This window comes from Clinocottus analis, unplaced genomic scaffold (assembly GCF_023055335.1).
Source record: "Clinocottus analis isolate CAN_PGR_092001 unplaced genomic scaffold, fCliAna1.0.p SCAF_7, whole genome shotgun sequence".
In the NCBI taxonomy this organism is placed as follows: Eukaryota; Metazoa; Chordata; class Actinopteri; order Perciformes; family Cottidae; genus Clinocottus; species Clinocottus analis.
In genome coordinates this window covers 6363447-6376946 of record NW_027176229.1, presented here as the reverse complement: position 1 = coordinate 6376946, position 13500 = coordinate 6363447, and the positions used below count along the sequence as shown (strand labels likewise).

The 13500-nt window shown below is 39.1% G+C and overlaps 1 protein-coding gene across 1 annotated transcript; it reads right to left on the bottom strand.

Annotated features, from left to right (window-relative positions):
* Positions 1–3275: 3275 nt before the first annotated feature.
* krt1-c5 (keratin, type 1, gene c5) lies at positions 3276–9403 on the bottom strand. Its single transcript, XM_068605412.1, has 8 exons — positions 9017–9403; positions 8477–8559; positions 7130–7286; positions 6059–6223; positions 5829–5954; positions 4303–4520; positions 3872–3900; positions 3276–3391 (listed from the first exon to the last, which is right to left on the bottom strand). The coding sequence occupies exons 1-8, from the start codon at positions 9401–9403 to the stop codon at positions 3276–3278; spliced, it is 1281 nt and encodes a 426-aa protein (XP_068461513.1).
* Positions 9404–13500: the final 4097 nt, after the last annotated feature.

The window sequence follows — 13500 nt, the reverse complement described above, 5'->3', positions numbered from 1 at the left end:
AAAGGAAGAAACCTTCAGGAGCGTAACAGAGGATGATCCCTCTGACAGGATGGACAGAAGTACAATATATGTCATGTATACAGAATGAACAATATAGCAGAGTTATAACTCATTCAATGCATATGATGTAAATGATTCATATGAGCAGCAACAGAATAATGACATCAGCTGTCACTTTAATATATATATATATATATATATATATATATATATATATATATATATATATATATATATATATATATATATATATATTAATCACTGTAGAGGTTTGTGTGTGTCACATTTCTTCTTTCTCTTTAACAAAACAATCATTGTCTCTGTCTGGCTGTAACTTGTGTAGGACGTCATGGGACAATTCATAAGTTAATGAACTCTTAAAATTTTGTGTGAAACATCTATATTTGGACTTTTACAAGTTTGTCATCAAGGTGACAATTAATTTTATCTGTTGATGACGAGGCATAAGATTAAGACTTAGACGTTAGCAGTGACATTTGTGTCTAGGAATGTGTTTATTTCTTTCTGCATTGTCGTAAAACTTTTCACGCTAGAGTGACAGACTGTTGTATATTCACACTGACAAGAAACTGCAGTAAATGAGCACTAATGAAAGCTGAGTTTTTTCTTTCCATGTTTTTAAAATACCTTTCAGAACTGGAGTTATAAGCTTTTCAGGGAAGAGATTCAAAGAACATTAAACTCCAAATTACAGCAAGATGTTGGGGTGAAACAATTTTTTTTAACCCAGGTCGTGTACATTTTATCATTTGGTTGCCAGACTTGAAGGGTCTCCGTACAAAATGATTTTTTAAAGAAACAGAAATATAGACTACAAACAATGCCGGTTCAATGCTTATTTTCTTCACCTATAAAACGATGGAAGATAAATACCTATAAATAAAATCCTAGATAAAAGCAACTCAAATACAATCATATTATAAACTGTTGAACAATTCAAACAACTGCATTGCAAAAAAAAAAGTTTGTCATCCTTACAAAGGTCTTTAAAAATAATCAAGTGAATGAGCCCAATTAACTTAACCAGAACAGATGTAGACATTTGAGGTTTCTAAGTATATAATGAATCTCAGTAGACGAGAGGAAATTAAGGTTTAGGGAGTTACTCGGTCTCTTGTTCACTGACTATTCAGCATTGCATTTTATGCTGCCCAGACTCTTAATGAACTGATTGATCATTCAGCCAGACAATCTAAGAGTTTAATCACGTCCTTTCAATTCTGTCTTAAAAGAATATGTTCATTAAAAGCATTTTTTTCTTTCTTTTAGTCCTTAGTGAATATATTTCAAACAGTCATTTTATATTTTAGACTTCCTCCTTTGTGTTATTATCCCTCCAGTGTAGCTCATTAAGGAACCCCTTTGAACGGAAACGTGTGACTTTTGTACTAAAAGCCGTAACATGGGAACATGTCCACTTGATTTGACTCAGACTGCTGAATCTTCTTATTAAAGTCATATCAACTTTTGTCCAGAAGAAATACATCTCATCCACTGGGAGGATATTTTAACAGGAGGTGTAATTACATCAAGCGAAACCTCTTTTAATGTTCATTTTAACGTGACTAATGATGATTTAAAACGAACGTGGAAATGTGTCTAAAACGGGAGGAAAAGAAATCTCCAACAGTTAAAACTTAGACGTCTCCCTCTCCCTGCTGTTGCTGTCTACCTTTGTCTGAAATGATGGACCCATTGTTTAAAAAATCCCCACCCACTTACTGTTAAATCTGACATTGTTGTTAATGTAAACTGCATAAATGTATAGCAACTGTTGCATAGGGACATATTTTACTTAAAACTTCACTGCGTGTTTTAACTCTTGAAGTTATTTTGCATACTAAGATTTTACATTCAAAACATACAAAGTTCCAACTTTCATGCCAATTAATTTGTTTTAAGCATTTTATTAATTATCATAATTCTAGCGCCGCTAACTTCCTCTCCTTTCATTTATTCTTGGTTCAAAATTGTATATTTGGTTTCAAAGAGTTTCACCAGAATGTTTTCTCTAAAAATCTTGAGCCAAAATCCCAAGTAGAACTGTTTTTAAAAATATTTTTTTACTTTACCATTTGTCACTTTTGCTATTGAACTGTGGGCTTATTAACTGTGAACTTGTATCAGTATCGTACTGTTGGACCTTATGTCCCTTTTTGTGGTCGTCATATTTCACTTTGTCAACATTCATTCTCAACTTTTAGACTATATTTTCCAACATTTCTTCAATTCCTCGAATTATGTACATGTGCATTAAAAACACAGAAACTCACTGAAACGCAACACTCACATGAACAAAAGCCTGAAACCTGAAACTGTTCAGGTCTTTGTAGTTTCTGCCCTCTTGGTGCAGAGCATGTTTCTTTGTTGCTCCGTCTCATTATGTTCCTCGAGTATCAGTCAAAGTTTCTGGTTGAGCTCAATTCAAACTAAATGAACAGGGACTCTTATTTTTGAAACATTTTTATTGACTCTGTACAGCTTTGGTTGATTTGTTCATTTCTAATAAAACTACAGCACGACACAATACGCCCACTACTATTTCACAGTGAAACTATCGTGCACATGTAGATGCTGTTGCAGGATCAACATATTCGAGAAGCTTCAGTCGGTATTAAAGCACAAAGTTAGAAATTCAGGTGAATACTCTTTATTTGCTTTCATGATGAGAGCTTGATGAAGACTCATGTCTGTGCACTACATATGAAGCTGCAGCTGGTTAGCTTGGCATGAATACTTTATATTAGTTTTTTTTCTATTAGTGTAGATACAACAAGTTTCTTTTGAGAGGTGCTGCCTGTGTTGGACCGAGCCAGGCTGGTATCCTCGTTTCCAGTCTTCAAGCTATAGATTCATATTCAAAATACAGACAAGTGTTTTCATTAATCTCATCTCACTCCCAACAAGATCACAAATTAGTTTATTTACTCCCAAAAAGATAAATGTTTTTTTTTTATTTTAAATTTTATGGAGTGTGAAAGTTGATTTATAACCTTAAATCAGCAGTTTATAAAAATTCAAAACATCCAGGAAAAGCCAGCAATTGTTTTTGCTCAAACTAGATCTGCTGGAGAAGATCATGTGGTCAAAAGCTCTGGGGGGGAAAGCTACAATAGTAACGGTACCTTAAGTTAAGTATTGTTCATTTATTTTTTGTTGGATCAGATGAGGGTGTGTCTTGAATCACAAAGGTCGTGTTGAGACTTGGACCTCAGTCAGCAGGCTTTGGGTTTAAGAGACATCAACTTCTCAGCTCATTTCTTGCGCTCCTCGATCTGCTCCACCTCGCTGGACTCATCCACCACCTTGCCGTTGATCATGGTCTGGGTGACGACTTTGACAATCTTCCTTGTCCTTACATCGGGTTCTTCTGTGACAGAATTAAACCAAAAAAAAGATCTACTTAATCTGCCTGGTCTGCTGGAACAGCACTGAACAATAACATGAACAGTCATCTAACAACAATGCAACGTATTAGTTTTCCCACCGAAACATCAGTATCGGTATTATTTCCCGGGGGGGGGGATTAGTAACCTTAAAATGTAACCTAATGTCAGTAATCTGCATGCTGGTGTGTACCGACTATGAAACATACAAAAGAGATGGAAACGGATCGAATGTCAAACTTCCCCTGTTTGGTGCTGTTGTGGGTCTGATAAGAGTCACAAATACAATCCTACAAAAATGTTCTTTTGTATTTCTCTTAACAAACCGATGCTGACCAACTAACAAGTACATTCCTACAAATAACCTCCTGCAAGAATAACATGTAAACAAAGTGAGGCGAGTTTTTATACTAAGCCTGTGGTTCTTTTTAAAGGCTTTCCACATAAAGATAATCTGAACTTACTTTTAGGAGGTGGAGGTGTTTCTTTCACCCTGTTGAACAAAAGAGCAGGACAATGTCACCCAAGAAGGCAAGCTGATACCAGACTCACTCAATAAATATATAAATATATAAAATATGTAGGATACTCTAAAGAAAATAGTTCCTTGTTATGGGAGTTATGTTCACTCTTTCTTGCTGAGAGTTAGAGAAGATTAATTGCACCTTTTATGTGGACCGTGGTACACATCTTATCAAACTTTCTGCTACAAAGTGTACATGTAAATTCATATTCAACATGTAGTCCTGTATAAAGTCCAATAGTAGTTATTCTTAAACTCTTTTATGAGTAACAAATAACTAACTTTTTGTTAGGATTGTTTGGATGTACAAATGCTCTTGCTTAAGCATATGTTGTTAAAAGGTTTTTTAAGTATTTGAAATTCCTCACTCACGTTTCCTCTCCCTCCAGCAGCCTCCTGTAGGTGGCGATCTCCATCTCCAGGTTCTGTTTGATGCGCAGCAGCTGTTCGTAGTCGGTCTTGTTGCGCTGCATGTCCAAACGGAGCTGAGACAGCTCGTCCTCCAGATGGGTCAGCGTGGCCTGAAGACGGTCCATCTCCATAGAGTACTTGTGCCCCGTTTCCCCCAGGTTCCCCTCCAGCACACCTGTCTGTCAGCAGAACACACAGGTGATGATCAGATACCTCTACAGCCTCCTACATTATAAAACAATATATTTAGTGAAGAATTTATGACACTTTATGGGTCGCAGGACAAGCACCGAATGTCAGCCTGTTTAAGATTGCATGGGACATGTAATTTGGGCAGATATTTTCACTCTTTTCAGTTCTGTTTTGGTCTGCACCAAAAATACTTATTGAATATTCACCCTGTTACTAACAGTGTCTGCTGTTTTACACGGAGCATTCTGCGTGTTTAGCAGGTTTATGGAGCTGGAACTGATGCAGATGATAGCGCCGCACCGAAACATCAAGGTTGCAGAGCGTAAAACCAAAACATGGAGGTGAAAGTTGCTACAACCCTCCATAGAGCTCACCGGAACTACAGTAATGCATTATTTATTTTACAAATATATTTGTCAGTGTAGTTTTTACTAGTAGTGTAGTCAAGAGGCAACAGCTGCAATGTTAACAATAAAGGGTTCCCCCCAAAAGGCCCCAACAAAGACGTTGATTAGAAAGACTGCACACTAATACAGATGTAAACAGTGCAGTTTTTAACGTATTGAGGAGTAAAAAAGGAGTAAATCAATAGCCTTTCAAATGTTCTATGCAGAAGAAATACATAGGCACACACAGATGAGTTTTGAGTGTGTTTTAACTCTTGACTGCTCACACAAAGCATGATATATTATACATAATATTCTTCTATTGGGTTGACAGAGGTGTCACCGCTGTCGGGCGATGTACATTTCTACCATCCATTATTGCGTTGGATGTTTACCTGTTGAGCTCATCCATTCACGCCCCCCTCACCACTTAACCAGACATACTTGGGGCTGTCAGCGCCATAATATCCCTGCATTCAATACTGTGTGCTCTCTATTTGGCAAACATCAATGAGCTATACTTGCCTCCGTTGCACAGCTCTAAATATGCTCGTTTAACCTGCGCTTACATTGGAAACACGGACAAAACATTGGCTCATTTGGCTCTACGCCTTGTCACACTGATTGATTATTGGAGCACAATGAAATTGCTGTTTGCATTGTGCCGCTAAAGGCTCTTTGTTGACTAGGAGAAAGCAGCTGTTATCTATCGATGACATGTGTTCAGAAGAGAAGATTTAAGCTGGGCTTGAGCTCCTACGAAGTAGAGGAATTAACAGGACTTTTGATTCTTCCCTGCAGAGAAAAATACACTTTGCTGAAGCTTTTTGTTCTTTTACTTAGAAGTTCAAAGGTTATCCCTGGAGAAATGTGTGATGACGGAAGGAGGATCACATGATCAGACTGTACCTGCTTCCGAAGACTGTCGAGTTCGACCTCCAGAGCCTGGAGGAAACGCCGTCTCTCACTGAGCTCACTTTGGGCCCCACGCAAAGCCTCGTTGCTTTCTTTGACCTCCGACTGCACCGCTTCCAACTGCAGACATCGATATAGTAACAGTGAGCATGTAGTCTACAGAATTCCACAAAACAGGCTCGTAATAAAGCCAGGAAACATTGTGAATTCCTGCAGCAACGGACCTTCTTGAGGTACCAGGCCTCGGACTCCTCCTTGTTCTTGCGAGCGATGCCCTCGTACTGGACCCTGAGCTCAGCCATGATGGCTCCCAGATCCGGACCGTGAGCCGCATCCACCTCGACGCTCACTTGATCGTTGCCCAGACGAGACTTCATTAAATTCATCTCCTGTGGTCATTTAAAGAGGGAAAAAGGGAAAGCAGTGTTTAATGCTGCAGCCCCTTCGTTTACACCTCACTCCATGGACGACTCTAAAGAGTTTTTAACCTCTAATTTAGTGAAGTATTCAAAGCCTTTACTTTTAGTTTAAGTAGTAATGCCAAACTATATCAGTACTTAAGTAGGATTTTGTATGCAAGACTGAAGTATTATTAGCAAAATGTACTTGAAGGTTTGGGAAAGTGCTCGAGGGGTCAAAGCATAGTGTAAGTAGTAGTTTGTCGTACAGTATTTCATATTCAACCAGTTTGTGCTGTGCTGCAGTAGACTTTAACTCCTCCTTTGTTATATATATATATATATATATATATATATATATATATATATATATATATATATATACATATATATATATATATATATATATAATGTATATTTTATTTGTATCACTTCTGCATGTGCAAGATAAACATTAAAAACAAAAACAAACTGTCTTCAGTCAAGTTTACAGTCCACATCCTGGATACCACGCCTTAGTGTCCAAACACACACAATCCTTGTGGACGGGTTCAAATGCTCCCGTCTGTTTAACTAGGTGTTGTCTTGCTACCTGAGATTACCATGGATACAAAGAGAGGAGATTTGTCCACACACTTAAAATGATCCTTCTGAATACTGTAAAACCGTCTGCTATTGTCTTGCTGACCAAAAAATGATTGGAATGTTTTACAACATACGATTTTAATCCTATTGAGATGCAGGAAACTGGTTTCCATGCAGCTTGGTAAACCTGCCTGAAAGACATCCAACACGTAAACAAGACTGCGCTTGACAACTGGTAAAGTGATTATCTTGACGAGGGGAACCCTCATTGATCATGTCTGGACGTGACCTTCACCTCGGCGGGGATCTCACCTCTTCGTGATTCTTCTTCAGGAAGTAGAGCTCCTCCTTCAGGCCGTCCAGGTCTCCTCGCAGAGCGGCGATGATTTGGTCGTGGTCAGACTTTGCCCTCTTCAGAGCTTGACAGTCGCGCTCCACCGACTGGCACAAGGTGGCCTCTGCCTCCCATCTGCAGGAGAAATGCAGTGGAGGATCCAGATGGGAGGAAGGAAGGTCATCAGCACACGCGTGCAACGCTCGTCCCAGTTTGTGACTTTTATGTGTTTTCATTACATATTGATTACAGTTTTAAAGAAATCCCTGCAGACTTTAGAAAAGGCCATTTAATCCAAGATTGAGCATCCTCTAAAGTATTCTATCGGCTGCAACATTTAAATGATTATAAACCATTTTTGTAAGGTGTGATCCATCATAATCTAATCAAAGATGGCTGCCAAAACTGCTCAGTTACTTATCTCTGAAGCCTAAATTTAAAGGCTAATTTCAGTATTTCTTTTCAGGCCAAAACTAATTTAAAAGTTCTCCTTTTGTTTACTTAAGTAACTGTATTATCGCACTGTAAAACACTTATTTTAAAGTAATAGTGTAAAGTGTTAAATTTATATATATATGTATATTTTAAGAGAGCGGATGTCATAGACTGTGCAGAGTAAGGCAAAAATAAAAATGTTGACTACATGATCGAAACTGACTTTATTGTTTATATTGATTATTTGACTAACATGAGCAGCATTTAAATGATGTAGTTTCTTGAAAGTAGAATGCAATTAAAACAAAGTTAAGTACAAGTACCTTGAAATTGTATAACTCTACCATTGATAATGCATGAAAATGAGAGGCACAATCTGGGGGTAATGCAACACATTGCACAAACAGACAGCGGACACATGAAACCACTCATGGAAACACTCCCGAGTGCATGCACACGTGTGAAAATTACCACACAAACTCACGCATCGATCTGCATGTGAGGTACACATGCACTTTGCTGCCAACACCATAAATTACTGCAGGCTGATGTATCACTCCCTCACACCAGGCCACAGAACATACCATCAACACAACGTGAAAAACACCAGCAGTGGGTGGGTGAATGCCGACTCCACCATCTTTCCTTCAACTTCCCTCTGCCAGCTCCAGACTTCTGAAACTGATGTCTCTGACCTGCACAATCTATCACATCCTGTTCACCCTGATGGCCCATCTTCATCTCCTGCGGCCGCCTGGGCACCGTGGGAATGGGCCTCTTATTTCACAGCCTGACATAAAGGTAATTTATGCACATTGCTTTGCGGTCTGGCGCTCGCATGTGAACACTCGCAGGCCAGTCAAAGAAAGGAACCACTGTGTGACACTCACTTGACCCTGAAGTCATCGGCCGCCAGCTTGGCGTTATCAATCTCCAACATGACGCGGGCGTTCTCCAGCGTCTTCTTTCTCACCTGCGCGGATACACGGTGGGAAGTTTATTAATGAAGATCCGGCATCAAGGACTTGAGACGACATGTGCTTTTTATAATGTGAGCCTGCAGGTTTGTAGAATAAAACAGGCTCTTTGTAAAATCTGTCTGCATGAGCATTGCACTTCTCTCTTCTCTGTCTTCAACGCCTTTAAGTTTTTTCCTTTATCTTTTGTCTCAATAAGCAAAAATGTTATTTTGCTTCAGCAAATGTGATGGTGAATGTCGACCTGGAGGTCTTTAAAGTTGCTCTTAAACTAAAATAAGAAAGTTTAATTTCTGCTTTATAAAACAAGCCAAAACACATGTCCTGCATTTGACCTCCTCATGGTGCGGTAAAGTAGTGAACTACAATATGAATGCAGGTGTGTGGATACAACAGCAAACACAATCAAGCCCATCCACATGGCTGGGGTGCAATCAGTTGCAACTCACTGACCTCCTGTCCGATGGCATGTGCCTGGGCCATCATCCCCTCGATGTCGTGCCCCTTTGGAGCTTTCTCGAGCATGATCTGCTTGATCTTCACCTCCAGTTCAGAGTTGGACCTCTCCAGCGAGCGCACCTTATCCAGGTAGTTGGCCAGCCGGTCGTTCAGGCCGTGCATGGTCTCTTTATCGCTTGTGGCGACACCGATGCTGTTGAAGGAGAGGCTGGTGCCCAGCATGTTGAGACCGTTGCCCATTGAGACGGAGCGGGACAGAGCCAGCGTGCCCACAGACACGGAGGGCTTTGAGCGGAGGCTGCGGCCGCTGTCCCTGACGGACATGCTGGAGAAGGAGGGCTGACGCACCGAGTAGCTGCGCACAGAGAGGGTGGAGGCCATGTTGTCCGCTGCAGGAGGTTAAGATGAGCATTTAATTGGTGCTTTTAGGAAGCGACATGTACAGGATAGGATCAGAAGTACATTGTGTTGATGTGCAGGAACCATGTCAGAGACCTTTGAGCATGCTTTTGATTGATTGATGAAATTTAAAGTGTGTTGAATCATTGATGAACAGGAAAAAAGGTCAAGAATGAACTTTCAATAAACGTCCAAACCAGACAAAGTGCTCAAAAGGGACAAGACATTGCATTCTTTTGCATCTCTCTGAAATAATTTTGCATCTCTTTTGTAGTCGCTTTGCAGCTCACTGCAGCGGTTGTGCGTGTCTTTGTAGCTATTTTGTGTCTCTTTGTGGGACAGAGATTGACTTGACTTTATTTATTTATTTGATGTGGACATCACAATATCTAAAGCACATATCTATGCACAAAAAGAAAACCAGATGCACTGTGTTGAGTGTACATAGCAAAATACTCATTTCCAACACTTGTCCACAGAAGGCTTTTAAAAAAAAAATACAATAAAATATACAGTGGATATGTAATAAAATGTGACAAAATGGAATAAAAAAGAAAATACATCCACATATACGTTCATGGATACATACAGAAAGTATGAGGGTGTTAAATGTGTGAACCGTTGTATTTCTCTTCACCATAATTTAAGACCTTTATTGATGTCAAACAGAGTCCTTCAGTAGTCTATGCTTCTCTCTGGACGGCTACTAAACAAACCTTGTAGTGAACTTGACGATGGTTAAAGTGCTAAATACATAACCCTATGTTTCGGTTTGTGTTTGCAGGTTATCTGAAAAAGTACACCAAACAATATAGAGGATCTTCTAGATTTCAAGGCATCCCTCTATCTGTGTCTTTTAACTGTGAACCTTATCTGCTTCCCCTTTTGTTGCTCACTCGGTGACATTAAGTTGTTATTTGACGAGTAAGAGCAGAGGAGAAAGATGGTACTTACGTAGCTCTCAGTTCTTCAGGAGGTCTTGTGCTGTGCTGCTCGTTCAGGTTTCGGCCCTGATGGTGCGAGTGACTGTTGTTTGTTACTTTCACAGGTGAGTTTGTCTGCAGAGGCGCAACTCTCTTTGTCGGGGCGGAGCCACTGTCGGTGTGTCCAATCCCACAGCAACAAGGAGGAGGATGCAACTTAACACCTGGTAGAGGAATGAAACAAATAAACTGGTCCACATAAACTGAACAAGTTAGTGTCAAAATCTGTCGGATTGGAGGTTTGAAAACATCGGTAACATTTAGACACTTCAATTTACAGTGAAACTAAATCTGCTGTCATTTAATCTTATTTCAAATCTAACTTTATTATCAAAAAGAAAGAAAATCAAGAACATAATACAAAAATCCCTCTTTTCTCGGAGGGGGGTTAATCCTATCTGGACGAATAAAACATGTTTATTGATGTACTGAGATGCATTTAAACCTTGTTTCTTTTACATTGGCCGAAATGTAGATGATGGAAAATGTACTACTCTAAATATTAGAGTTAATAAAATAATGAAATTAGAAATAATCATGAAAATTTGACAACTGGGTAGAAAAGAAAAGCCTGACCCTGAGTCACAATTATTGTGCTGTAAAGCATTGGTGCAGCCTGTTATCTGCACGTCTATGTAACACACAAAATGAGCTATATTTGGCATCGTACAGTGACATCAACCTCCACGGGCGTTGATCTGTATGGTGAAACCGGGAGGACAAACTGGCAGGGCTGGAAACAAGCAGCCTGCTGTCTCCACAGTGATCCCATTTAGTGTGGACACAATGCACACAGCGACGCGAGACACCGGCTTCACCGGAGGACAGCCCGGTGGGAGGAAGCCGGAACAATGGAGGGACAGAATGAAAAGAAAGTGAAGACCCCTGAGAAATGCAGGGCGTAGCAGTGGCTGAACTAAAAACCTGGATTATATTCTCAATCACACATGCAGACATTTGAAAAGTGTCAACTATCGCTCGGCCCTCTCTTGCTGCTGTCTTGTAAAATTCCTCTGTTGAGCATTATTCTCTCTGTAGGGTTAGATCACACTGTGACACTGACCTGGTTTAGACACACACACACACACACACACCCAGACACACACACACACACACACACACACACACACACACACACACACACACACACACACACGCAAAAAAACACTGAAAAAGGACGATAATGATCTCTAAGCTCCTGAGATTATCCACATGATCAAATTTAGACTTTAATAGCAAATAAAAGAGGGGATGTAATTTCAGTTTTAATTACATTCTTTGTATCGTGAGTAGAGAGTGTATCACCGCTCAGGCTTCTGACACAGTAACGTGAATACCGTGACTTTGTTCAGCAGTAAACAATGAAGTTAAATCAAGTCCAACGAAGTCTCAACAAAAGAAAAGTCATATTTCCTGTATTCGTTCAGTTGATTGCTGGGCTATTGTGCTGAATTGCATAACAACATATCAGTGTGTGTAACAATGCAAACAGCTCTTGGAATATTATTATCAAATACATGCTGCAGAATATGTCATTCCATATTAATACCATATCCTTTTTCAAACATCTATCGTGATCACATGTTATGCCTCTCAAGTGTCTGTGAGAGCATATTTCCACATGTTGCCTCTGTGTTCCTCTACCTGCTAGGATGCTGCATGGATGTGCCGCCGCCTTGTGGTAAAGAAACAAACTGCAACAACACATAGTCTATATCCTACATACTGTATCATACACAACACTGTCCAGAATAAATGAGGCTGACAGAGAATGAAATCCACTGATGCTCGAGGTTCAATGATAAAAAGTCTCCACTTATTTAAAGACTGAGTTAAATCACAATTGTTAATTACGTCATTATAGCCTTTTGTCTTTATATATATTTTTAATATTCAGCATGTGCATTCATTGTGTCATACCCTGAGTAGAAAAGCAGCAGAAATTAATGTTGGCCGAAGTGCCCAAATTATAGCCCAATAATTATATTGAAAATTGAAATCCTGAAAAGTTTTCTGTCGCTTTAACTTGGTCTCCACAAAATCCTGATATATGTCGCTTTAGCTTATTTCTTGATAGAAATGATAGCCACAAACTCAAAAAACAGTCTCTGAAATCAGACCTTAAAGCCCAAAAAAATAGTTAATGAGAATGATAAAAAAAAAACAGTGCGGCTGCAGAGTTGCATGATTATAATAGGTTCATCATCACAAGTGACCTTTTCTTACCGAACAGTTCCTTTGATTCAACATTATTATAAAATACCCTAGTGCAGCTTATAGCAAGTGATTTTAATTCATCAAATCTTTATTATACTACTTTAGAAGTGTCGCGTACTCACCTGGTGCTTATGCTTTTTTTTGTCAGTAATGAAGAGTAGACTTATAGCATAAAGACCACAGCTTGATAATTAATCACCTTCTTCTAATTATAACATTTAAACAGCCAGCAGTATCTAATTTCCACTAAACATGCTAATGCTTGTAATGTAAAAAATATGTAAAAAAAAAAAAAAAAAAAAAAAGGCTGCTGTGAGATCTATAACACAGATGAATGTACTAAATGTACTTTACTTACTTCTTCTTATTGTCTTTAGAGTTTCCGGAAACCTATGAGCTGCCTCTTTAGGAGAGTGGAGGACCTTATATTAATTCACAAGCTTTATTCAACATAATTCTTAAACTGGGGATATGCATGAGGGGTACTTATACTTATTTTAACCTTTATTTCAATGGTAATAGGAACATTTCTAATGCAGGACTTTTCCTTTGTTTTTTTTACACGTTGGTATTATTACTTATTTCACTCAGTGAAAGATATGAGTACAACCACTGTTAATATGTTTTCTTGTTCAGCTGAATGGTCATGAAAAGCATCTCTTTCCACCAGAATACCCAGTTTTCCACTGTGTTGTACGCTAACATCACCTTAAATTCCCAATATACAACAAACAGGCAATTCTTCCTGCTCGAGAGAGTGATTTAGATCCGGCTCCAGCTTCTTACAAATCAAATTGAAGCGCTGTGATATTTCAAAAACCCAATATAAACACATTCTGGGAACCTGCTATGGAGTCCTGTGTTTATTTTTGCATAGTG